Here is a 27,916-nt window from a genome sequence, read left to right as displayed (position 1 = left end):
GTCAGGTAATGCATTTTTTCCTCTGCCAAGGAGGTTATGTTTTTGGCCATGTCAGTTTGTCTGTTGTTGGTTGGTTTGTCAGCAAGATTACACAACTACTTAACGGATTTCCACAAAACTTGGATGGAGGATGGGTCTCGGTCCAGAATAGACCCCATTAACTTTTGGTGCAGATCTGGATAAGGGGGCAGATCCAGGATTTTTTTCTTACTTTCCTTAGCATTGCTAGATAGGGCATTTTTTCCACGTAATGTCTCAGAAAATAATGCATGGATCTTGCATTGAGGTGGCTGGTATCTTGGCTGTAGGGCCTTGGAAGAGGTATGCACTCCCCTGAGTGCCATTCCAGTTAAATATTTTTTTTCTTTATTGCTTTTTCATTCTTAATGTGAAAGTCCTAAACGAAACAACAACGAAACAAACAATTATAATTGTATCGAAAAGTTTGTATCCTCAGTAACAACACACACATCTAAATTATGAGGAAAAGGCTACTTTGTATGACAAAAGGATAGCTTCAACATCAAAAGACCGCAATTATTTGCAAACACTGGTTTCCTATGATGAAATGTACAATCTCTTTCCCCTCTTTCTCACAGACACACAGGCCGCACACACGTACACACACACCCACACACACACCTACAAAGCCACACAGATACTGACTCTCTCCCCAGAGTCCTGACATTGTCCTCTAAATTACCCCAATAATGAGATTACAGTGTTTCCCTCTTGTGAAAGGTGGAGGAGGTGGGGGGATGTGGGTGAGGGGTGTGGGGGGCTGTTGGATTCTGGGAGGAGGTGATAGCGGCGGTAGCAGAGCAGCAGAGAGGGGAGAGACAGTTCAAGATAAGGATCGCTGCCACAGAAATGCACTCTGGGCCGCTGTGAGTAATTGTTCTGTCCTCGGTAACATTAGCTGTCATGATAATGGAATATTCACAGAGATTGATACCCAGACTGGCCGGTCTGAAAGGAAGGATCATTTAAACAGCAGCACTGATCTTACAGTCCCTACCTGAGCATGACACCTTTACAGGCCCACAGTTATCCCACCTTCCACAGTCAATACACGACTAAGGAAAGGCTGGAAATATACTGTACTTGGAAAACAATATGGTGACTTATTGACGAGATATTGACAAGTTTGAAAAAATGCCCAAAATGATGTTCTTGACTCAGACTCAGTTGACTATTTATTCTATTACTAAAAAGGATTCATATGACTGCATGTGATGTGAAAGGGTCGCACTAGTGATGGACCTATGAAGACTCATCATCACCTGACTCTAGAGTTCTCAAAACTACAAAGCCCTTTCTTGAGTCATTGGTTTATTGGGCACTGCGTAAATTTGAATTGAGTTGTTTGTCGAAGTCCTCTGACTCTTGCATGTTACGCACAGGTCCAACCAGTTGGAGGACAAGATCACTCTGATCAAAGGCCGCATCGAAGACATCAACCTCCCTGTGGAGAAGGTGGACATCATCATCTCAGAATGGATGGTCAGTACATATCTCGTGTATTGAAAAAAGCAATGCAGCTTAAACATTATATTAATTCATATTATTGGCTGAGGATGTGAATCAGTAAATGCGAGACTTCATCGCTTTTCCAAATAATGTTCCTGTGTGATTTCCATGAATTCAAACAAAATCCAGAAAAACATGGAGGTAACAGGTCTCTATGTAGAATTCAGTTTAGGAAATGGAGAATAAATCAGTTCAGTCAGAACATCCATAGAAGATGATTGAATCTATTAATCTGCAGTGCATGCACATGAGGGGTCAACCGACTCCATGTATGTCTTTTGCTTTTGTGATACTGTCGCCTGATTAAACACATTTCAGGCATGACTGGTGAGCTCAGGTCAGACTCGAACTACCTCCCTGTTGTTAATCACATTATGGCATTTTATGACATTGTTGGAGTATTAACTCAGGACTAAAACAGCACAGATGGATGAATGAATATGACTGGTTTAGAAGAGGAGGTGTGTATAAATGGTGTAGTAATTAAAGATGGTATTTTGTCTTCAAATGGCCTTTGAAAAATGCAGTAAGGCAACTTTAACTTTTATTAATGCTGTGGTAAGTCAGAGTAAGTGACAACTTCAAACAAGTCATTTCTCAAATTCAGCTTCAGTAGGTCTCTACAAATAACACTTAATGAAGCTTGATAAAAAATGTGCTGCTCTGTGTCATAGCACTGTTATATATACTGAGCATCCTCAATATACTGTTCGAGCCAACGAACTGGTTTTATGAGTCATGAAATATCAATAAAAAAGTTTGCTTATATGTGAACTGTGGAAATATCTTTGAAGCTTGTCTTCCATCTTACTGTAGAACTCTTCAAACACGTACAGTAGAAGAAAAAGCAATGTATTTGCTCAGCCTAACCTCAACCAGCCAATGACCATGCAGAATCCAAGGTGCCAGTAGTAGTGACGCATGTTTTAAACATGGCTGAAACGTGGCTAAACTCGACCATGAGCTCCTCTGAATACCTAACCAAGAAGAGCAGTCTTCCTTCCCCTTGATGCCCATTTATCAGGGAGATTCTCTGTGGCGATACAGGCAGGACGGCCAAAGTTGAACGCACTGCTGAAGTCATCCCTAATTCATGAGCATCCCGTATCTGTCCCCCCTCCACCTCCCCCATCCATCGTGAAACCCCAGGGTCACAAGCAGGGGTCGCCAGCCAGAGCCTTCCCATCCTCTCACTGGGGAAATTGAAATTCGGCAGTTGACATGCCGGCGGAGCGGTGAAGGATAGGGGGCGTAATCTCTGATGACACCAGCTCAGAGAGCGCTAATAAATCTAAGAATTCTCCAGTCACTTCCCATCACGGCAGCGATGGCAGACATTTCTCAGAGTGGCCTGAACCTCAAAAGCTGCTCTCCAATCTGCCGGTATAAAATGGAAAAATGACAGTTGTCACTGGAGGAGACTTTTTACTCTGTGTAAATGGTGTTAGACTGTATTAAACTTTAATGACTTTGTCTTATAGCCAGGTAGTATCTTACCTGAGAGAAAATCTGGAGCCATCATCGCTCTAGCATGTAATCTTTTTTGCATGCAGTGAGTATTTCATTTTAATCATGTTTTTAAGGGTTTTTAAGGGTTGTTCAAAGTCAGGTATTTTACCCTCTATTTAACCCCTCGCTGAATTTTCCACATCAATTATTTATTTGTTTTGAAAATAAATCCCCTAAACCTCTTATAAAGTGTCAATTTTTTTCAAATTTCCCATTTGGGGTTGCAAGATAGATCCCTTGGGTGTAAGGGTTAACCACTGACTCTAAAATAAATAAAAAATAAGTAAATACAAATATAAAAAATCCCTCACCTAATTTCAAATGTGTTACAAAAATATCATTTGACCTCTCTTGTTGGTTAAAGGAATAATTGTTAAATTAACATCCTGTCCAAACCTTTTCTTTTTCCACAAATAGCCATTTAATGTATTTACATTCTGTAATTACTTTGCCATATAGTATTCATCATTGTCAATGGTGGAGTCCGCCATTCCCGAGCTGGGTTCACAACATTACTGTTTGTAATTGTATCTTATTAATGTCAGCCTCACTGTTGGAGCTTGTATAGTTGTGTCAGAGATGTATTAAATTACTGCTAATGCAAACCAGACATTTCCTACTGCTGCTAGTTCACATTAAAAAACGCTAAATTGGATTTAAATCTGAAACAGTAACACAGAATGCAACGCATTTGTCACTGAGGTTACCGCTGACAGCCGTTCATCTTAGATGTGTCAATAAGGCAATGGTCATTTTCAGTATTTTATTTATTCTTTTATTTAGCAACCAGGGTCATCTCATCTCTCTGTAATATAGGATTTCCCAAAGTCTCCTGTCTTTTGTTTGTCTTGCTGCATTCACCCTTGTCAGATACAAAGTTTTTCTGCTTGGTGTGACAAAGGGCCATCCCTTTGATGTCCTCCATTGTTACTGTGTTTGTGTTGCCTTGAAGATGATGTCTCAGCAGCTTCACTCATTGCTACGACAACAGAGCTAAGAATTAATCCGAGTTGAGTTGGTACTATCCTAAGTTGAAAACGAAATCGAGAAAAGTTAAGTGAATCGAGTAGAGCTGAGCATTTGATCTTTCTTGTCTCACTCTGTTTTTCCAGTTTCAATGTGCATTAAGCCCAAACATCTGGTTACAACTGTATGGCAAATGATGGCAGCTATACAACATCAAAATGCTGCGTCTTTGTGACTTTGAGCATGGTTGAATTTCTTGGCTTGCCATGGCTTCAATGCATGCCTCACCAGAGCCTGCCCAAATTGCACACACACATTACACACACACTAATGCAGAATAGAGGTTTGCTAAGGCCCCCAACAGAGAAGCCAAATTGGGTCAAAACAGTGGCGGAGATGTACAGGAGGGAATTCTGTAACTAAGAATAGATTAGCATCAAGCATTTTCTCTGTGAAGAGAAGCTGCACAATAAAAGGAAAGGGATGAAGGAAAAAACTGACTTTGAAGACCAGAACTGAAGTACCTTTCACACAGCTACACCTCGGTTGGTCTAGGTAGAAATAATGATGTAATAGTCAAGTGACTCTGTACACCAAAGAGTGTAATTAATCTGAAATTTGCAGAATTAATAGGCCTACATATCCATGATCTGTGTATCGAGAGAGAGCTTTGGTCTCACTGTGGCAAAGAATAGCATCACTCCTCAAAAAAGCAAAACAAGAACTACATTCATCTATCATCACATGTGCTGTGATTGAAAATGTTGTTCTCTGGCCTGGAAAGTAGTCTATATTGAGTGGAAGGCAGGCAATAAAAAATGTTCAGGACTTTGTACAGGTATTAATTCCAGAGAGATTGTCAACTAATGCCTTGGTCGGACTTTGAAAGTCATCAGATCATTGTGCTGTTCACACTACACAATTTTCTCTCTTGAGTCTTGTGGAGACTCACACACAAGATGTGACACAAGAATGATGTGGTACAAGCAATCCAAGTTGATTGCGTGCGATATGGAGTAAAAAAATCTTCTCTGATCCCAGAAGTCCTTATTGTCCTTAAGTCCCTGTTGTAAATGTTTTGTTTTTAATTTGCTAGCTGAAAGAGACAGTGTGTAAACATGACAGTTTTGGTGCTGTTGGAAGGTTTTAGTTTGTAACTTTGAAAGTAGGCTAATTATTTCTCCTCTCTCTCTATTCTTTGTGCTACACTAGGCTAACATGTCAAAAAAGCTACTCGTTACCACTGGGTTGGATGCATAGAGATGAAAGCTCTCTTGCAAACAAGATCTAGATCTCAGTGACACTTACTGAGTTAATAAAAGCTGAACTATCCAACAAATTAACTGAACTAATTGATGGTGCCATCTAACTCTTATACAGAAAATAATTCATCTAGATTTAGCAGCCATCTTTACAGATTCTCACACAGCAGTAGAAGTTTTATAATAGTATCTTGTTAAGTATTGGCATCTGTATTACTCACATTTTTATGGTGGCCTATAATTGACCATCAGTTATTTATTTGTATACCAAATGTCATCATAACTAAAAGAAATGGTATCAAAAACAACAAAGAAATTATAAGGGATTACTTTATCCATGTACCGGCAAGTTTTATTGTGAAGTAATAAGTTACTTGGCGGTTAAGGCTGTTCTCTGGAAGAGAAACAAAGGATTATATCACTGAAGTCCAGCTGTCAGACTCGTTGGACCGAGCAGATGGACAGTGGTTACAGGGCTAATAGACAGAGATGGGTGATGAATGTGGTGTATCTATGGTGTTGGTGATGGTGGTGGAGAAGGGGGCAAATGAGAGTCTGTCTGCTCTGGCAGTGTTTGAGAGACTGCCTTTAGCAGCACTGCTGTCATTTCATAACTCACGACATTGATCGGTCCTCTTTCTCAGCACACAGAAAAACAAACAGTCCAGAGCAGATAAGAGACTGGGGGGCTGATGGGGAGGAGGAGAGCTCAGTTCCCCAAAGGCTAAATAAAGAGTGTCACTCCAAGATCAATCACAGGTGATGGGCCTGCTAGCTTGAGAGTGTTTAATGACACGGACGCACAAATGTGGACATGAGAGAAGACTGTTAGAGGAGAGTTGGCGTTAACAAACTTTTGTTACATAATGTTAGATTCAGCACGTCAGTGTGTCTTAGATATGCTTAGCAGTTACAATGAAATTTAGAAATTTGGAAATGATTGAAGGTTTCACACTGGCTCAGTCCTGGTGGGCATCATAGCAGGTTCATGCGTGTTAACTCCTCTGCATACATCATTGTTGTATTTTAAAACTTTCCCATTCAACTCAGAAAAACAGCTTTTTATCACATTTCCTCCCAGGATCGACCCACTCCTGCTATAGTGCCTTGACTACTTCTTCTGTCTATAGAGTACATCCACTGTATGATGACAAATGATGTGACGCTACATGAGGCATCCGATTTCTGTTGCACTTAAAAGTATCCAGTCTGATGCCAGTCCCTCAGACTACCAGTTCTTTGTTTTTTTACAAGTTCACCAATCGTTGAGGGAGAAATCAGAAAAGAGAAAACCCAGACAGAGAACTCGCTCTACACCAAAGGTCTCAGGTTATCTGAAAGCAAAAATCTAAGCCACTCTTGAAATCAAGTTGATTTCTCAGTAAATTAGTAAATGAGTTACTTTATGGTACCACATACAAAAGCTCTCTTTTCTTTTTTAAATTTATGTCACGTGGAAGCTAGCAGGCACTCCTGCATTCGTGTACATAGAAAGTAAAAAATCCTGCTCCAGTCCCCCTGCCAAACAGCTGAAGAAACACACCTGGATCTTTATTACAAAATAACACAAACGGATGATTCAAAAAAACTATGATAGTAGAAACTAAGTGTTGACTTTTCCTTGAAGAAATATGTAGTCTTTTACTGTGGATGCTGAACCTGTATCATATATCGTCTTGTGGATTACAGTTTGTGTACAGAGGCAAAGGCCAGTGTCCCTGAATAGTGAGCTTATTCAGGTATGTGCTAACTCACCTTGGAGAAACTCTCCCAGAATGTCAAATCAGTCTTCAGCACCAGTGAGTGTTCAGTGTGTTTCATTAAAATGTGAAAGGAACCCTGAACAAGAAAAGTGTCAAAGAGCCCTGTGTAACTTCTCTGCCATGGAGGAGTTCTTTGCGCCCACAACTCTGGTAGTTTACCTTGAGGTGAACATAGTTTGACTACAAAACAAGTATCTCTGGCACACACAAGCACACAAAGTCCGAATCCTTGTGTGCGGTAGAGGTGTGAAGTCAAATTAATGGCAGCTCTTCCTCTTTAGCCTCATTATCAGTGCTGGGAGCCTCACATGCCAAGGAAGAGGCCGGTAGTCATCAGTCATCCTGTCCTTCAGTCTGACTGACTATCAGTCACACACACACACACACACACACACACACACACACACACACACACACACACTCACACACTCACACACTCACACATTCACACACACTCACACATTCACAAATAGACAAAGATACAGCAAAGAACACGCTCACAAACAGACACACACACTGACTGTGCCACAGGTGTGTCCATTTTCTAATGAGGATTTATTGGCTGTATTTACTTCCACAAGACCTTCAGGAAGTAGTTTTCAGCCAGCTGCCTGTGTAACAAAAAGTCTAATCACACAAACCCATCCCATTTGAAGTGTATTTGGAAGCTTTCTGGCTCTGGTGTAGATAATTTTGACTTTCACCAATAATACCGAGTTTTTTTTTTTTTTTTAATGCAGCAGAATTTAAACAAATTCTCGCTCTGATTTCATGTCCAGACACACCTAAAAGTTAGCGTTTCCTGCTGCAAGAAAATACCAGCCACTGTTGTTTACAGTCAGTTATGTCCATCTCATGAACGCAACTCAGAACATCTTCTGATTAGGTGCAACGTGGAAGGAAGAAAATGCTAATGAGCTGCTGATCATACATCTTTAGTAAATGAAAATTCAAGAAATCTTTAAAGCAAAAAGTCCTTGTTTTGCATTTCGTATGGCACAGGCTCATCATTTACAGTATTTTGTGATTTTCATTTAAAAATGCCTGTCCGTGTCAGTACACTGACCTTTTTTTAACTATTTTTCCCTCTTTGTGCCCATTGAAAGCATAGGCACATGACTATATAGGCAGCCATTTAGTATGAGCAGGGTGGTATATAAAGACCCACAATGCAATTCAATGAAATAATATACTCTGTGTGGATCTAAAATGCAATGTTGCATTTCTGACATATGGTCAAAACATCCATAGGAAAGGAGTAACTGCAGTCTAGTTTGATTAACACTGCTCCATGCAGAACACGAACCTGACTACTTGATGTATCCCTCAAACAGACATCCTCATAAACCCAAAACCATAATCCTGCATCACTCAGTTGACATTGTTTTGTGGAGAGAAATGGCCTCCTTGTTCCTTCAAAATGATGTATTTAATAACGGCCTGTAAATGGATGGACAAGTACACCGTCCAGTACAAGATTATTAGGATTTTTATAGTGTATGTGTGAAATCACAGCTATAACTTTTTATTTCTCAAAGGCAAAGTCACACAAAGGCAAACATTGTTTTACTTTTATGTTGCTGACTTAGATTTTGCCCTTAAGAGCAAATGAGTTCCCATGTAAAGGTGCCTTTCCCAAAATCCAAACAGTAGATTCGTGCCTTGGGACGCGATGCGTGCTTGCTCTAGTCTGTTTGTACTTGCACATGTAGCCACACTTGTGATACTGCAGTGTCATTGAATAAATCAATGCATCACTGCAGCAGGTTGATAAGTTCAGTGTAGTTAGTAAGTTAAGTAACTTTTACAAGGAGTCTTGTCTTTATTTGGAAAGTTTTAGCATTCAATAATGTTCTACATGCGGTTCAGATGGAATGTGAAGCTAATTTTGGATGAAGCATGATTGCTCATACTGTTAAGTCAATGCAATGGCAGGGGTAAACATAAGGTAGACACAAAACACTGATGGGGCAGACTGAGACAAAGAGCATGAGCTCAATAAATCACAACATATGCATAACTGAGCAAGACTCAAGACTTAAAAGTACAAAACCTATTGAAGAAAATTACAAAGTTCCTGGTGGGTTGTGCAGGCACAGAAACACCCACAAAGACATTCTCCACACACAAGATCAGTGCATTCATTGCTAGCTACTTTACAACTAATGTCTGTATACTGTAATTTGTATGTTCTGTACAAATAAAGAAGGAAAAACAATCCAGAGATCAAGTTTGTGGTAAAAGTTCACTTAGCATACACTCCTAAGACTATTCCACCCTGACGAGATACAATTCTGTAAATAAAAATTTGGTAGTGTAACACTGGACAAAAGAAAAAGATTGTGGATACATGCACATTGTTTAAACCACATTTTGCTTTAAAGTCCAATGAGTAGGAATTTACTGGCATCTTGCGATGAGGTGGTGGATTGCGCCCTATCAAGAGCCAGTGTTTGGTTTGTCCATTCAGGGCTGCTGTAGAAACATGGTGGTGCAACACAGCGGATAAGTCTTTAGAAGAGGAAAAACACAGCAATTCTTAGTTCCAGGTGATTATAAACTAATGAAAACATAATTATATTTTAATTGTTATTCATAATTTTATACACCGTATTTCAGTTCTGCTGTTGATCCCCGTAAAGCCTGCACACTTACTTGCCATGTAAATTAACATTACATCTTTTAATAACACACGATTTCAGAAGAGCCACTGCTTCTAATAACCTTGTAGCTATACTGCAAATTACTTTGCTGGTAGACTGTCTTTCACCTTTATCTCTCATTTGCATGCCTTTTAAATGGAAATTACGCTGATACTGGGTCCTGCACGATATACAATCACCAAGCGTTAACACACTGAAATCTATTACACGGATGTGTGTGATATGTTTATGCTAATTTGGTGTCATCTGATCAGGGACTAGTATAGAAGAGGCTTGTAGATGTAGGGGTGCTGCCTTCAGCATTCAGCGAAGCATGGAAGTACTCTCACACACATTCATGCATGCACAACATCTCCTTTATTTTGCCTTGGCCCTTCTGGGACTGGGAGTGATGATGATCTGCAGTAATTGAGGAAGACGTATGATGAATACGGAAGCAGAGAGGAGGTACTGGAGGGCGGAGGAAAGTGTAAACTGCTGATGCAGATTTTGTACCAAAACGCCTCTTGGTACCTACAGTGTAATTGACAGCCACTCAGTCTCCCGAGGGATGATGGACACACAAATCTGTGAAGTATAGTACACCAAGCCTTTTCTTCCCACTCCTCCTCCAGCAACTAACGACAGGACAACATTACAGGAGTAATTATAAAGTAATCTCTGCAGAGTTTATAAGAAATACTCAAGTTTAATAGCCTTTGTGTAAAGTTAAGGGCAGTGACAACTCAATGAAAAGGCGAAAATTCTTGACACAAGTAACACAGCTGTAAAAGTGTATTTGCCATTTTTCTTTTGTGTGTGTGTATCGATGCATACGTAGATGTGTATGCGAGTGTGTGTGATAGCCCACTCAGGGGAATGTGTTTTATATGCTAATTTTGTTAATGTGTATAAGCTGCTCCAGCCCATTCTCATTAGGTTTTCATTAGTCTCTTTTATGGAAATGCACAGTGACTATACTGCAGAGCATCGCCTGCACCAGCCGGGCTGCCTGACAGTAAACGGAGCTGTTTCCTCACACTAACACCTCGGCCCGTCTGTGTCACTGAGCCCGTAGACAGACAGATCGATTGGTGGAAAAGGTATTAAAAAGTTCGCAAAACTGTCTGCTGTTGAGATTTAATCTTGTTTTGCTGAACACGAATGAGCAAAGACAAAGTATAGTGTGATAAAAGAGAAAGTTAAGGAGCTGTAGTCTTCTTTTTTTCTTGATGTAGTTTTCACCTGTAAATATTCAACTACTAACACCTTTTAAACCAGGTGGATCACACTCGTTTGATTTACTGGTGTTGATCAACCAACATGTCGGCAAGATACTTTTGTGATAGAGAGCATTAAAATCGCGCAGGCCTTAACCCTTAAAGGAATACTTCATGATTTTGAAAATTTTAATTTTTCATATTTTACTTAGAGATCTGAAGATAGATACCAATTTCATCTCTGTACGTTCAATAAAGAGGCCCATGGGACCTGTTTAAACTGGCCTAGATTGTAAACTGGAAGCCAGCTAGTAGCTTTCTTGCCAACAAATCCAAAGGTGTCGTACGTGTTTTAAGTGTGTAGTTGAAATATGTGAAAATATGTCAAAAATTGTGGTAGTGTGGTTTTCTCTTTGACTTAGGCTAGCTAGTTACCCATTCTTCCACTTTTTGTGCTAAGCTAGGCTAAACATGTGACAATGTCCGTTTTGGACACAACCTAAACAACCTCCTATCCGACTTTCAGTAGCAATTAAGCAGCAATTTCCAAAATGTCTGAGCATTCTTTTTATGACTTGAAGCCAAATTAAATCAGGACAGAGACCACAAAGAGGCTGTAAATAGGATGGATATAGCTTGAAGTGTAACAGGCCCGGTTGTTTACTCTCAGGTTGTGCTTTCGCCCTCGTAAATGGTTCATCCCTCCTGCATTGAAGGCCTGCAAACTGCCTGTTTTAATATAATTTCTGAAACACTGGTGGCTTGAATTTGATGGTGAGGGATGTTACAGTTTACCAGTGTTAATGATGATTAAACTATCAACACTGACTGGCCTGAAGGATGCCTTAATGTCATTAAAACTGTGCTTTACTTGTAATACCATCCAGACAGTGTGACTGAAACAACATGTAGATACCTACTGTAGCCGTCAGATGCATTGATCGTCTAAAAATTGAACAGTGTTGCACCCCAAAACCGCAACATCATCCAGTTCCGATTAAACGTTTCGGGATGACACATTGCACAGGATTACAGGCGTCATTCAGGAGTGACATCATGTTTGCTGATGAATTGTTAGAGGTTGAAGTTTCCTTGTTTCTGTGTTTTTGGTAATTAACATTGCAGATGTATAAATTAGGGGGGTGTGGTACATACCACTGGGAGGACGTGGAAGGTAGCAGGTGGGGCAGTACTCCTGCATTGTTGATGATAAAAGTAAGGTGTGACTCTGCTTTCAGGCATCCCGCGCTCTCATATCCTCTTTCCTTCAAGTGAAGCAGTGTCCCGTGAAATTGGGATCTAAATTACGAGGCCAGCGTACTCTGTGTGAGGATTTTAAAAATGACCTGCTCTGCCGTTAAGGACATCGGCTGGACCACAACAGGCAACAGCGGACGATCCGCCGGCCTGACTTTGGTTCGAGACCAGTCCACTGTCGATAAACGGAGAGAATGTTTCCCTTTATCGCCTCGCGGAGGATGAGTCGGTTATATCAGCTTCATCGCTGTCATCATTATCAGCTCAGGCCCATGACAGAGATGGTGACGATTTTGGAGTAAGAGTTATAAATCAGGGCTGCTTCTCCTGTTTGTCTGCCGCTTGCTCTCCTCTCCTCTCTCCAATAAAAGGTTGTCTTTATTTGAATAATAAGGCTCTTATCTCAGTGAATTACTATTCCTCTGGCCACTGCATTTTCTCTGTATCACTCTTTCGCTCGTCCTCTATCCTCCTCTCCTCTTTCTCTCCATCATACCTCCACCCCAATCCCTCTTTATCTTCTGTCCTGGCTCTCACCTCTCCTTGTCCTTTTTCCCCCACAGGAGAGAAAGTAGAGATGTTTCTGTCTCAGACAAAACTCTTTCTTTCTTTCTTGTTCTTCTTTTAACATCTACCGATGAGTTCACCTTACAAATGTCATCAATTGTGTCACTTTAGAGCTGCCTATATCTTACACAGTCTAATCAGGTCGAAAATGTAGTGGCAGCAATCCATTTCACAAATATACCCAAATGTCTGTTGTATGTATAAAGTTTACAGACCAACTTCCTCGATCAATTTTAACATGCCGTACGTGGTGTATTTGTTTGTTTTTCCTGTTCAATGGGGCATTATTAGCAACATTATTATTGCACTTACTTTGGTTTTAACTCCAAATAAAGTGGTTTTGAATATAAAGCTAAACTGTCAGCTTGTTTTTGTCCTCAGTGATGATCTGCCTGCTCGTGTTTGTTGCCCCATTGGACCTATTTTTTGGAAGTATGTTCCCATAGAATCAGTGGTCCAGGCATAGAAAGAAAATCCAGCTTGTAATGATTTGTTTTCCCCTGAGCACATCTTCTTCCCCCCATGAAAACTTCCCTTTCTCTCCCTTTGTTGAACAGAATAATGATCATTGTTGGCTCATAGGTAAACTAAGATTAAGTATTAATGTGATTATTGTGAGAATAATGTCTGTATGGTTAAAAATATTCACCCTAAAAGGTTCCAAAACAGTTGTTTAGGTATCACATTGCCAGTCAGAATTGCACCAGAAATCAAAATTAAGGCGTATAAGGCTTCAAAACTCTACAGTGATCATTTGGACAAACTCATGGATGTGATGGAAATTGATGGAAACCAAATATACAGGTTGAAAACTGCAAGGTTGTGCTTTTGATATTCTTTTCCTTGTGCTCTTGCTTTGATCCTAAAACACTGATCTGAAAGCATCAGTGGGTGTTTTTGTTCCTGTAGGAGCCAGTCAGTGTTGTCCAGACTCTGAAAAGACTGATATGGGTCATCAGTTACAGTAAAAAGCACATGTACTGTTTTTGCTCCGCCTCCTTGTCCCAGATGGAGATATTCCCTCCCATATGTTGGGACCCGCCCAAATGTCTTGCGCACAAATGCCATATTGAAGGGGCCAGCGTTGCAGCTCGGGCTTGTAGGATTGGTTGATCTGCTGGTTGGAGGGGTAGCTGGTAGAAAAAGCCATTTGTCAGCAGTATCTGCCACTCAGGCCGAAGCCAACAAGATGTGGACAAAACTCAATTTCAGCATTAATGGAATAATACCACGGTTAATGTGCCGTCTACTGGAGCAGAACACGAGGTCAACCCAGGGTCAAACCTCTGGATGCTGGGTGACAGGCCACGTGGGCACATCACTCGTTTCACAGTCACGGTTAATTCAGATTCCCATGTGATGTTGAATTAAAAAATAATTGATTTGCTCAGCGGTGCTGAAATCTCCTTGCATGCAGTTTTTACCTGCCTTAAACTGTCAAAGACACGCTGCTGCTGTTGTCCTTTGTTCAGTAAACTTGTTCCAGAGGATGCCAGGATCATAATGTGTATTTCCTCTCTTTCCAGGGTTACTTCTTGCTGTTTGAGTCCATGTTGGATTCTGTTCTGTACGCCAGAGACCTCTACCTGGCTGATAATGGCTCCGGTAGGTCACATCTTCTCCTCACCATGAAATTAAGGATTTCACAAAGGATTTAAAAATATCAGCTCTCAGTTACATGACATGCCACGTAAAAACTGATCTTTCTCCAGGCATTGTAATTTCATTTCTCCATCACGTAGTTTGTGAATTAATGTGTAATTTAAGACTGATGAAACATTTGTTTCTAGGCTGTCCCTGTGTCCCACACATATTTGAAAATCAACCAAAGTGGCATGGGGAAGTGGGGGAGTGTCAGGGGGCGTTGCTATGCTTTGTTAACACTGTAGTGACACAGTCAGCCATACCCGTCTTCCACCAATGGTGGGTGGAACATTTTTTGTGTAGCAGCACTCTGAAACCGACTCTTTGCGACTGAATCAAAGGATCAGTGCAGTAAGTAAACAAAATATCACATAATGAAACTAATACAGATAATAAAATTCATAGCTTAAGTTAAATGGAAGATATGCTGTACTGTCTGAAAAGACTTAACTAAGGTTCACCTCAGTATCTCCACTACCTGCTGCTGTTTAATTATCAGCTGATAGAGAGATTCAATGTCAGATCTGCTGCCTCATTGCAGCGGTTAAATTGCCAAGTGAGGGAAGATTAATTATTAAACATGTTTACCACTGATGCAATCCTCCGCATACAGTGTATATGAATATGTTAACAACTTGAAAGAATCATTTTTGCATTTTATTACTCAATAACGTGTGCAGTGTGATACTGAAGTCTGGTTACTCTAGATTTGATCTGTCAGCAGGGAGAACATGTTCACTTCAGCCCCCTGTGGTTATTACAAATAACACATGGGACTGACTGGGTATGTCAAATTGTACACATGTCAAGCAGCAAACACTGCAGTACTCAGTATATCTTCTCGTGCGTGCGTGCGTGTGTGCGTGCGTGCGTGTGTGTGTGTGTCAGTCTCTTGGGTAGCCCCATCTCTGCCATTGACCAGGTTTAATGGTTTGTGCCAAATGTGACCCAACTAAGGGACGGTTCCACCACGCTGCCTTTAGTGGCTCCTTGGGACATGTGTGGGAGGTCACACTCTCACACACACACACAGACAGACACACACACACAGACACTGATGGACAGTGAGAATGGCTGCACCTATAGAGACAGATCTGTTAGCAAGGGAGATTGGACAGGCGAAGGTGTGACCAGAGAGAGGCAGGATATGACAGGTCAGAGGACACGTATGGTTCGTCATGAGCCTTTAACCGTGACGCTCCCAACATGCTCCCAACAGGCTCTCAGTGGATCTTCTGTCAGCCACACTGCAGGAAGTAAAAAAAGAAGAAGAAAGTCTGTTCCTAAACTCTGTTTTCCTTTTATTAATTGAAGTAGTTAAGTAGCATTTTTAAGTTTGATGACCGTAGTTCCAATATTTCTATTTAGTTTCTGTTTAAATAGACTGTGTAGTCTTAAATTGTCCTAATATGCATGCTTTTATTTTGATTACCTGCATGTCACAGGGGTGTAGCCTACTTTATTTTTCATAACTGCACATCTTGATGTGTACTCCGCTTACAGGACGATCAAGTGTCTCAAAATCTCTAACTATAAATTACTTTCTCAAAATTTTAAAACTATTTTGTCAGGATGGTGTACTTATGTATTTATTTTCTCATGTTGGCTCACTTCTGATAAACTACGGTCTGACCAGTTTAAGATTCTGGACTTCTGGACTGGACTGTAAGCTGATTGGTTGGTTGGATTCCTGGGTTCATGTCATTGGTTGATGCAGCTATCCTCTGCAAAATTCACAATCATGCTAATTTGATAAATTCAGTTTATTTTTCACACCCAAGTCAGCATGCATGGTGCCAGGCACTGAAAAGAGGTTAGTTGTCTGTGTCAATATGAAGAGTGGAGTCTCCTTTATGTTGTTGTTTTGGTTCAGAGGTAAACATGCCCAAGGCAAATCTCTGAAAAAAATGCTCCTGCTTTTCAGCACAGCCAGACTGCACCTTAATGCAATAAACAAAACAAGCATCCGTATCACAACTTTTTAATTTATTGAACGTTGATCCTAAAACGGTCATTGTGTCACTTTAGATTTGTCAACTTCTATTCTTAAATTTATTTTCAGAGTTTGAGTGTGTGTGCCGTGCTGAGTTATTAGTCGGGCCCTGCAGCACTGCTGCTGTATGTGTGTTTAAGCTACATTAGTAGAGAGTTACAGCAGCTCCCTCATTCTCCCCACTACATTAACCTCCCCTTCATCCTTAAATGTGTCCCCGCATGCCTGGCACAGCACAGCGTCCAGGGAAAAGGGATTTGTTTTGTCCCCCTCCCGCACCGTCTTTCCTACTTTTACAGCTGACCAATGGGGGAGATGGAGAGAGCAAGAGAAGAAGGTGGAGGGTGAGGGGGGGCATGACAAACGGGCTGTGAGCAGCGAGTCGAGAAGGACGCAGATGTCAAAGCCATGAATCTGGGGACGCCCATGTTACCCCCCTTCTTCCTCTTCGTCTTTCTCCCTCTCCATCCACACCACAGCACCCCCTCCTTCGCCTATTCGTCTCTCTGTCTCCATTTCTTTCTCAGTGTGTCTCTCAGACAGGCCCGTCCCGTTTCTGCCCAATCAGCAGCCCTCCCCCCTCCTCTCACCTGGCCCTCGTAATTACTCACTCGGTTCAGTAATCAGAGTAAAATGAAGTGACAAATCTGCTGTTTGCGTGTGTATGTGTGTGTGTAAATTTGCGTGTGCAAAGTCATTAGGTATAGTGACACTCACAGGGTCACAAGCAGCCTTTAGCTAATAATGAGAGGCCATGAGTTGCCCATCAGTGAGCTGTCACCATCTATTCACACACTTTATGGTTCATGTGTCGAAGGTTATGTGAGACTATCATACATGCCAGGCAAACGGAAAGCTTATATTTTTAAAATTATTGCTTATATTTTTAAAATTATTACTTATATTTTTAAAATTATTAAATTATTTAAATTATTTAAAAAGTTTTTACAGTGGATTCCGATTCTCTGGATGATTGTTTGTCTCTTCTGTCATCCTTTTTACCCTTTTCTTCTTGATGTAAAGCACTTGGTAACTTCTGTTTTCAAAAGTGCTGTATAAATGAAGTTAGTTAAGTTGTGTTTTTACAAAAAAGAAAACTTCCATAGAAACTTCTCCTATATCATAATCCGTTTCTCTTCTACTGTCAAGTACTTTCTGTAGCTTAAAGGAGACATATTATTCTCATGTCTCATATTTGTTATTTTGGCTTGCTGCTAGAATAGGTTTACATACTCTAATGCCCAAAAAGCTCAGTCTGCTCTGATTGGTCAGCTCACGCATGCCTGAACCAGCACAGCTAACCGTTTCTCCTGTCAGCTCTGTCAGTGTATTTAGCTTCCAGTTAGATGCACTACTAAAGTGAATATCACCAAAAGAACCACTTTGACCATTTCTGTTTCACACATACCTATATTGTTATCTTCAGGGCGTGTCTATCAAGTAAATTTACACACAGCAGCACACACAAACATTCTGGTGAGGATCTTGGAGCAATATAAAAACATACCTAACGCTAGCTGAGCTAGTGCTGCAGTAACGTTACAATTTGTCATCTGTCCCCTTTATTGCTTGTCCCTGATGTCTTTACCTTACATTGCTCCCTCTTTCCTGTAAGTTGTTTTGTATTTTTTTACAACTTGATAAAAACACATTGAAAAAGGGCTGTCGCTGCTGGTAATGCTTATGCTAACTGCCATATGTTGCTATCTGCTAAAGCCCTAGCTAGCTGTCTGCTGACTCTACGTGCTATTACAGTAACTAACAGCAGGGATCACACTTAACAGTATTGTGGTCCGGCTGTATTCCTGTTGTAAACATCTTAAAGACGTCTTTCTGTCTTACAGACAGATACGGACACTAGTGTCGAGTTGCAGTAAGTTGTATGTTAAAATATTAACTTTGATATGTCCTCATGAGTGTATTCTAAACTCTAGTTTAGGCCCTAGGCCTCTGTGTTGGCTAATGTTACTTCACAGTAGGGATACCAGTGGCTTCAAGCATCTCAGCTCTGGCTTAATCGCCAAGCATATTAACTATACAAAAGGAATCTATTCAGATGTGAAAGCACAATGAAAGGACATTAGGGCTCCTGTTTAATGCTCATTTTAAGACACAGATAATGTTCATTCAATCAACGGTGTTATGTAACATGAGGGGTGACCATAATCACTGCCCATACTCTGTCTCCAAAGGTTTGAAAAATGAAACTAGAGGCACGGTTTCCTAGTAACTGACCAACATCTTCCATCTTCTAAGAAGAAAAATTGTTTTTCTGAGGCTGCAGGTTCAATCAGCTTAGAAATAAAATCAGAAGCTTGTTTGACCAAAATACAACCGGGGTGATTTTCAGCAGTGGTCATTTCTTTAAGCTGATAGAGATACTGTCAGCTTTGAAACCATGTGTTCAACAGGCCACTAGCACAACCTTCAAAGTCTTCAAAATTATTCTAAATCACATGATTCTCCAACAGTTTAGAATCCATCTCACCCCAAGTGATGAATCTGTGTTAGGCCAAAATTACCTCCTTTTTGTTGGTGGTGAAGATTCTCAGTCATCAGGTTCATGGTATATCTAAGTGCTTCGCCTCGTATAACACCTGAGTGTTATAGCTCATCCTTTTGTTGTTTCTTCTATTCATATTCATTTCTGCATAGCATACTTGCCAGTGTTGGTGGTAAATAAGAGGGAGAGCCTGAGTGCCGAGTACAGGCAAAGTAACATTATTATCAATGCTGTGCAACTTTCATTAGCACGCCTACCTGAAGTAATGAAGGGGATAATGGATAAAAGGATGGTGATTGTTGCATTTGTCCTGTAAATTGTAATGTAATGTCAATTGCACAGCATAGAAGTTTGACTAAGTAAACTTTGAATGCTCAAAATGTCCACGATTTAAGGCTCAAAGTATTAAGGAGATCCACACCTGCCTGCTGTGATCATCCCACTGATCACAGCCTCAGTTCTCAGCTCTATCCATCAGACATAACAATTTTCATATTTCCATATGTGAACGCAACCAGTCGATTTTCGTGAGTCGACCCATTTTTGGGGTGGTGAAAAGACACTGAAGATGTTTTCATAGAGTTACATTTAAGACAATAGCTTGCCTCCAACTTTGTGCAACAGTTTGTTGAGTTTCAGTGTCCACATGCTTTGGAGATTTTAGCCATCTAGTGTGCAGAATTTCAATTATAAAAGTAGGACAAAATTGTCATCAGGCCATGTTTTGTGCACACGTGATGGATACAGTCATTAAAGAAGCGAATGAAATTGATGCAAACATCCACACCCACAAGATGTTAAGGCGTTCTCTGATTAAATTTGTTGGATGGTTTTAAGCCACTAAATTCATTGATATTAAGCACGTCTCTGCACTGAGAGTAGAAGTTTATGGCACAGGAATTTGCCAACCCTTTGCTTTAGTTATGATTAATGATCTTTTGTTTAGAGAAATAGCAATCCCTGGAGGGATTCACTCACCGCTGACCAGGCAGCCTCACAATAGTTGAGAACATTCTAACTGTATTTTCAGATGCGGAAATATGGAGTGTGATACATTACTTTTGTTTAGATGTGTAGTGCATTGTTTGGAGGTTTAATTGAAATTCAGATTAAATTTAAGTGCATTGTCAATAGATCTTGGTTAGGCTACAGGTCATACAACACACAACTCAGACACTAACAACAAAAATTTAAAAAAATCAATATTTTGATTGGACTAGTAAATGGAACCCAATGCAGACAGACTACAGTCAAATGCAGAAACAAATAAGTCAACTACAATGTACGACTAGAAAACAGAAATGTCTCCAAAAAGTTGAATCTTTACTGACAAAATGCTCCAGCCAGCAGTCCAGCTCCTCCCAGATCTGAATGAAGCCTCCCCGCTGCTTGTGGATTTTTTGCAGAGGTACTTATTCACTGCTGGGTGACGGGCTCCTTTTTCTGGCTGCAGCCCGGCTAACATCACTCACAGCGCTGCCTGGAGTGAACAGCACCAGAGGAGCGACTGTAGCATGTCACAGGTGGTTTCCCCCTGCTGAACTAGTTAATTCAACTAATTCAAAGACTTTTACTGGCATCAAAAATAAATGTTTACAATGCCATAAGAACATGTGAAATAAAAGAAAAACAACAAAATATATAAACACAAATAGGTATAAAGAGAAGAACAGAATAGTAACGTGGACCTGTAATTTAAAAAATACAAATAAGAGAGAACTACATAAACACTGCACCTATTTTTAAATAAATGTGTGGTCTGATTCTTCTTATTAAGATGATTTAATAGCGAAATGAAGCATTTTTGTCACACTGCTAGCATGACAAGGAAAACAGTTTATTTCAGTGTATATATATATATATACATATATATATATATATGTATAAATATATATGTATATATATATATGTATAAATATATATGTATATATATATATGTATATATATATGTATATATATATGTATATATATATATATATATATACTGTGTATATATATATATATATATATATATATATATATACTGTATATATATATATATATATATATATATATATATATATATATATACTGTATATATATATAGTATTTATGTATATATTTACCTATGTTATTCCTCTGCCCCTCTCTTTTCTCCATAGTCTATCCAGACCTTTGTAACATTAGCCTGGCAGCAGTCGGAGACACACAGAGGCACCAAGACCGCATTGCATTCTGGGATGATGTATATGGCTTCAACATGGCTTGTATGAAGAAGGCTGTGGTGCCCGAGGCTGTGGTGGAAGTTGTGAAAGAAGACACACTCATCTCTGAACCCACAGTCATCCAGGTAAGCTTGCTTATATACTGCAGCATTCATCCTACAGTGCTGTGGCTTTGGAAGTTCAATAATAATTTAAAACTGATAGGAGTCAGTATGTTTGTTCTAAAAGGGGTCGCAAGAAAAAGTTGACGGGATAACTGGGGTAGGAGATAATGGAGATAATGTTGTCAAGAAACAGGAATTTTAATCTTTGAAACAATACCAGTGTAAAAAAAACTAGATACCTTTTGATGAAATGCACCTTCACACAGTGCTGGTAAGGAAAAAGTCACTGAACATATACCAACACATATTTAATAGTGTTAATATCCTCACAGGCTTTGGTTGAAAATTCGACTGTAGCTCTGTGTTTTGGTCCTTGAATGCAGATATCATTTTGAACAAGTGGTATCCAAAAAGTATCCAAGTATCGATACTTTTGACAACCTTAACTAAAAATGGTTCAAATCAAACAACCAGATGAGACTTAATCTCTCTTGTATGCTTACAAATCACAGACATACAACCTATGTAGAGGGATCCATCCTTCCTTAAGGATGACTTTGACAGTCTACACCTGGATTTGCAAGGCACAGCATTCGTTGCTTGACGATGTCACACAGATGATGTTATTAAAATAAACAAAATATAAAAAACAAGTATCAAATGTTTCTGACGAAGGCCGCCCTGAGGCTAAACCTTTAGAACAAACTTTTTTTTTCATCCATGGGTGACACTGACAAACCATATTTGATATTTAAAATCAGATATTTTATATCAGCTAGATGTATTGGCAAACCAATATGTCAGTCTGATCCTAATGCACAAGGACCTTGGAAGCTACAAATAGGAGAAATTGAGTTTACGGGGCACAAGCTGTTAGGTTATAGACAGAGAATGAGAACTGGAGTTGGCTGTGGAGAGAGAGATGGGGCCCTGAAGGTAGGTGTGTGTGTGTGTGTGTGTGTGTGTGTGTGTGTGCGTGTGCACGTGCGCGTGCTGATGCTGTAGCTCTGGGTGATTGATCTGTCTAATCCTTGTTTAAGTTCCTCTTAAGGAAACTTCATTACTCTCAGCCCCCTGTGGATAGAGCGGTTTTCACTGGGCTGATCTGAGAACACACGCATTACGCTAGAGATAAAACAAACACACACACACCAACACAGTACATCTAAAAGCACAGATACCTCTTCTGAATCTTTCTGTCTATGGATGCTCTTTCCTCTTGTCTCCAATACCATCGTGTGTTTCTTTGCTGGTTGGCCTGCTTGTTAAGTAGCATGTCCTCCACCCGTCTGTGGATGTGATGAATGAGTGGCGAACTTGATATAATGGAATTTGAATCCTCTAATCGATAGTTTCTCCCCTCCAGTGACAAATAGACAGCCCCTCTGCCCAAATTACATGGACTCTCATCTATTGCCTCCCGTTGATACGATCCAATAACATTCCATTAAGGCTGGCTGCTATTCCGTAAAATTGAGAGCCCTTTCAAGGAATTATAAATTCCTGCAAAACAAATGAGTTTTTTTTCTCAGTGAGAACAGATGGGAATGCTCAACTTGTGAGGAATGTTAACTTGCCACAATTTGGGGCTGCTTTAAACGTGCCTTACTTAATGTGTGTATCATCATCAGTCATAGTTTCAGATTAGATTGACAGCTTAGATAGTGTGTTGCTCTAAATTGTGTCTTATACCCCTTTCACACTGGACAAAAAAACCACTAACACCTGCTAAACATCTGGCTTTTGTTTTCAATGTGAATGTGTACAACCGGCATTTACTCCCATGTCAAGTGACTCTGCAGTAACCACAGGTGTTTATCGGCTCCAGGTCCATTTGGCTGTGATGAAAACACTACACCTGGGTCGACACGCACATTTTCACCCACTTTCAGGCCGCAATGCTCCGACGTGTGTTGAAATTGGAAGACGTTGCTTTGCTAATAACTTTCCATCCGTCTCGAACATCTTTCAGTCATTGCCGAGTTTAAAAGAGAGACTAAAGTAAAATATATCAAAGAGTAACCCTGTTACATTGTCAGTGGCTTTCTTGTCAGTACCAGATCCTTGCCACCTGATCGGTACTTTGCATGTGCAACTCAAAACAGAGATGAGAAAGAAGCGAGACGTCTCACTCCTTTGCAACTTCGTTATCAGATTTGGAAAAAAACGATGCGTCTAATTCAGAATGCTATTGATTAAGACTTTATAAACAAGTTTAATATCTTCTGGATGTAGTTTGAGGAGATATATATGATCTGCTGCTTTCTACTGTTCCATGTCTTTCCAGCGTGTTTCTTATGATGAACGTAACACAAAAGGAAAACAATTAAACAGAAAGGCAAACTTGTTCACTGGCGCTGTGAAAGGAGTCAATTGCCTATTTGTAGTGGGCTTACCAGTGTTTGAAGACACTAATTTGGATGTAAAAATGATATTAAGGTCACAATCTGTGATCCACATGTTTATCTGCCATTGCTTATACATATACATTGGGTCAAAGTGCTTGTTCTGATGATGTCAATGGGCTTTTTTTTTATGTATAAACCAACCTCTCAAACTTCAACAGGCTAAGAATGGCAAACAAACCAAACTGGCCAAACAGAGAGCTGCAACTTGCTACTCAGACTCATTCTTTAACAACTACATGTTTGTTCTTATTGTTCCTTTTTGTTTCACTGGATCATAGTTCATATTGTTATCACTATTTGTTTTAAGTTGCGCATCATATTATGTGTGTGTTTTTGACTTTCAACAGACGATTGACTGTAACAGAGTGTGTCTGTCTGAGCTGGAGTTTGCATCAGATTTCTGCTTGAAGATGACACACACCACAGACTGCACGGTAAGTACACATGTGAAGACACTACTAACTCGCACACTGAGACTTCTGCTAATGCTACTGCTGTGCAGAAGTTTGTAATGATTGTATTTAAAGTATTTTTGTCTGATAGCATTCAGTTTCACTGCAGTCACTAAGTACTGCCCTTGTGATAATTGGGTTTTTGTCAGCATGTCACACTGGTATTTTTCCAGAAAGTTTCCTAGGTGAGACCTTTTTCCGTTTCTAATTTAGCCCAAGTGTAAAACGTTAAGGGCTTCAAAAACATTACCTGAAACAAAAGTTTGCACATCCACTGTTACCCTCTGTCATTTATCAGAGATATTGTGTGAAAGGAATGAGGCAGTACAAACAGCAGAGACATCAGTCAGCTCATGTTGATGGATTATGTTTCTGTTTTTAAGAGGATGTCTGTCAGGTGGATGTTTAATAGAGTTCCAAATCGAATCAGAGCAGAAAGGCTAATGTGACTCTGAATTACATGTCATACAATATAGTGAATGTTCACAGTCTGCTTGCCATGTCATTCTCTCCAATGCCAAAACACACTCACACCGTCACAACTCACCTCTCACACTGTGTTAAAACACTACCTTGCCAGCAGATAGTTAATACCTCAGCCAAGTAGGTTATGTTTTTGCCCTTGTCCGTTTTTTTTGTTGGTTGGTTGGTTTGTCAGTAGTATTACACAAAAACTACTGAACAGATTTCCGTGGAACTTGGATGGAGGATGGGTCTCGGCTCAGAATAGACCCCATTAACTTTGGCTGCGGATCCAGAAAAAGTGACGGCTCCCCAAATTTTTTCTCACTTTCTTTAACATTGCAAAATAGGGAGCTTTTCAACATTTACATTAATTTCTCAGTGAATAATGCTTCTCCACTTGTACATACTTGTCTTACATGTTTACATAATGATGAACTTTGGTAAAGTCGTCAGATAAATAGGTAGCCATGATTGTTTGTTTATTCAACAGATTTTTTGTGAACTCAAGGCTTAAATGTTTCAACCATTTGGGAGCACACTTATGAGAAAAGCTAATGAATAGCTTTCTCCAAGATATACTTTCTCTCCTGTTGGGCTGAAAAATGAGTCGAAACACTATAAAAATCACAATAAGTGTTGGACATTGTTACCGGATTGTGTTTTCTGATTGTGAAGAAAACATGTAGGACGTTGAAAATACCTTTTCTCATTTTCTGATGCTTAAACAGTCAACCAGAATTATTTTACTAAAATTAACGTAGCATAGCATTAAAACTAGGGCTGTCAAAGTTAACACGTTGATAACCCGTTAACGCAAATTCCTCTTAACGGTGTTCATTTTTTTGACACAAGATTAACGTGCGCACGTTATGACCCTCAGCCCGCCCCGTAGTATGCAGCAATAATGTTGTGGATGGCAAGCAGAAACAAACCTCCTTGAGCAGAAATGAATTGAGAAAAGGGTCTTTTGAATGGCAAGTTTAGCCTAAAAGTCCTGCCAGATGGTTCTCTCGACAAGAACAAAGTTATTTGCATTTACTGTTAATGTAAACCAGTTACCACGAGTACGTCGAGTCTCAGATACCACTTGCTGGCCAAGCACACAGCTGATGCAGAGAGCTCTCCTCCCCCCTCACCAAAGGCAGACCACAGTGTATAGTTTGCAACAGAGACGCCTGGACAACTCTACATGTCACAAACTTTCAACAGCCATAGCTAAATGGGTCGCTACAGCTTGCAGGTCGATTAACAATGTTTAGTTAACATTTACAAGTGTAAAGTTGGACGCTACATTGTGTCAGTATTACTAAGGAATGTTACATTCAGGTCAATATGCTCATCTGTTGTTGCTTGTTGGGCCTGAGTTTGCCATGTTATGCTTTCAGCATATTCTTTGAGCATTTAGTACCTTTGAGGTTATTCTGGAGAATATTCTGGACAGTATTTGTTGTTGTTTTGGCTTGTTGCAATAATAATAAACAATAACGCAAGCATATTTGTCCACTCCTATGTTTAGAGCAGATAAAAAATGTGCGACTAGCTTGTGATTAATCACGAGTTAACTATGGACAATTATACGATTAATCACAATTAAATATTTTAATCGATTGACAGCCACAGTTAAAACAGTATTTTTATACAATTACACATTTTATCATATGTTTAAAAGATTTCAAAGATAATTCAACTATGACAACTGGTAACACCCAACCATATTTATGTGTCTCTGACAAAATCAGAACCATTTGTTTTCATCACTTAAAGTAAACACAGTTAATCAATCTCCTTTTTTAGTGAAGGGTAAAATTAATGAGTCATAAGACATGACATGACTCATCTGAAATCCAGCTGAACCTTTGAGTTGTGGTTTGTAGGTCAAGTTGACCAACGACTTTGGAGTGTGTGTGTTTTTCTTAGCGAGGGTCAGCTACAATCACCAAAGCATGGAGAATAGTTTATGAGTCTATTTGGTGAGGTGCTGGCAGCCACCAGCAACTCCCCCAACCATCCCCACCCACTACCCCTGAACTTCCTCCAGTGTCCGAGCTACATTTCTCTTCGTGGTACCAGCAGCGACCTGCCGACTACAGAACAGCCTCACTACTGCAGGCTCTGACGCTTTGCACTGTGACAAGTGATCTGTCTTTAAAAAAGCTCATTGTGTTGGAGCAGCTTTGTGTTGTGCTGCAGTGTTACTGCACTGTCTGGTGTATTGGTTTAATGGATAATCAATAGGTGGTTATTATCTGGCCTGTGCTCCCTGGGTGAGGCCGGCGAATTTAATGGGATTTGTAAACATCCTCTCATTTTTCCTGTCTTTTCTGCTCTGTAATTGAAAACATCCAGTTCTATTTTTAGGATGCAAGTCCAGTCATGTTAGTGGTCCACTGCAGCAAAACAGATGATGGGATCATATAATTTTCCTGTTTCCTGTTTTTATTTTCTTTGGGTGCACTGCTGCCTTTCCTTGCTTTCTCCAGGCTATTTCTCACATCTGACCATCCTTAGTTGGCATACTGATATGAAGGAATATACATACTGTATGTGTCTTTGTATCTCATGCATAACATTTATCATTCAGTCATGCTATCTGATTCGATTTATCCCGGTGCTTCTGGCTTTAATAATGCAGGTGCAGAAGGTATCACTTGTTCACATTGTAGATACTCACCTCCTGCATCCAGGCTGCTTGTCCCAAGATTTACAGATGGATTATTGACCTGCAGGAGTAGGGTGATGTTACCTTAAAGATACTGATCTGCAGTCAGTATGGGCTGCAGCCTCTCAGTAGTAGTTAAGGTTAGGATGTGTGAAGGGTAAACCGCTCCTGGACCAGTGCTCTGGGATCGGAGAGAGAGAGCGCTGCGCCTCCTGTCCTGTGATGGAGCGCCTGCTTTTGTTCTCCTGTCGACAGTCCATTCATCAGCTCAGCCTGCCTAACCTTGCATTAAATGAACAGCACAACCCCTGCGTCTGCGCCGTTCAGGCGCAAGACAAATCCTCTCACTCTTGCTTTTTTTATTACTCCTTTCCTTGCCTCCCTTTTACATCTCACATGCTCCGTGCCATGTATACATTGTGTGTGCCTTGCAAACATTGAAGTCACGTACAGGATATATACTGTATATGCTGGATCTACTTTAAAGCTTGGATCAGAAATCCTCCCTGGCTCTCTATATCCTTGCCTTTTTTGTTTTAGCTCTTTACCCAAACTGTAGAAAAGGTAGCAAAAATGCCTCCTTCCCCCACGAAAGGCTGAAAATGATGTATGCAGATGGTGTGGCAGGACAGGACAGAATAAGTTTCTGTCTGTAATTAATTTTAACGCTGCTGTCTCACTGCTGCTGATGTAGCTACTGTAGCGCTTCAGAGAAAAATGTCTCTGCAATCCATCTCGTACCTGCTTTCCATCAAATTTAAATTGTGT

At 40.1% G+C, this 27,916-nt stretch overlaps 1 protein-coding gene across 1 annotated transcript in view; it reads left to right on the top strand.

Moving 5' to 3' along the window:
- The window catches only part of prmt3 (protein arginine methyltransferase 3), a 53,771-nt gene that overhangs the window by 9,531 nt on the left and 16,324 nt on the right, over positions 1–27,916 (top strand). The window contains exons 10-13 of the mRNA XM_073464249.1: positions 1,404–1,503; positions 14,243–14,321; positions 20,998–21,185; positions 23,920–24,006. Of these exons, the coding sequence (XP_073320350.1) occupies positions 1,404–1,503; positions 14,243–14,321; positions 20,998–21,185; positions 23,920–24,006 (454 nt within the window). The remainder of the gene's footprint in view (positions 1–1,403; positions 1,504–14,242; positions 14,322–20,997; positions 21,186–23,919; positions 24,007–27,916) is intronic.

This window comes from Pagrus major, chromosome 4 (genome assembly GCF_040436345.1).
Source record: "Pagrus major chromosome 4, Pma_NU_1.0".
Classification (NCBI taxonomy): Eukaryota; Metazoa; Chordata; class Actinopteri; order Spariformes; family Sparidae; genus Pagrus; species Pagrus major.
The sequence above is the reverse complement of the archived record's forward strand: the minus strand, read 5'-3'. Positions and strand labels throughout refer to the sequence as shown.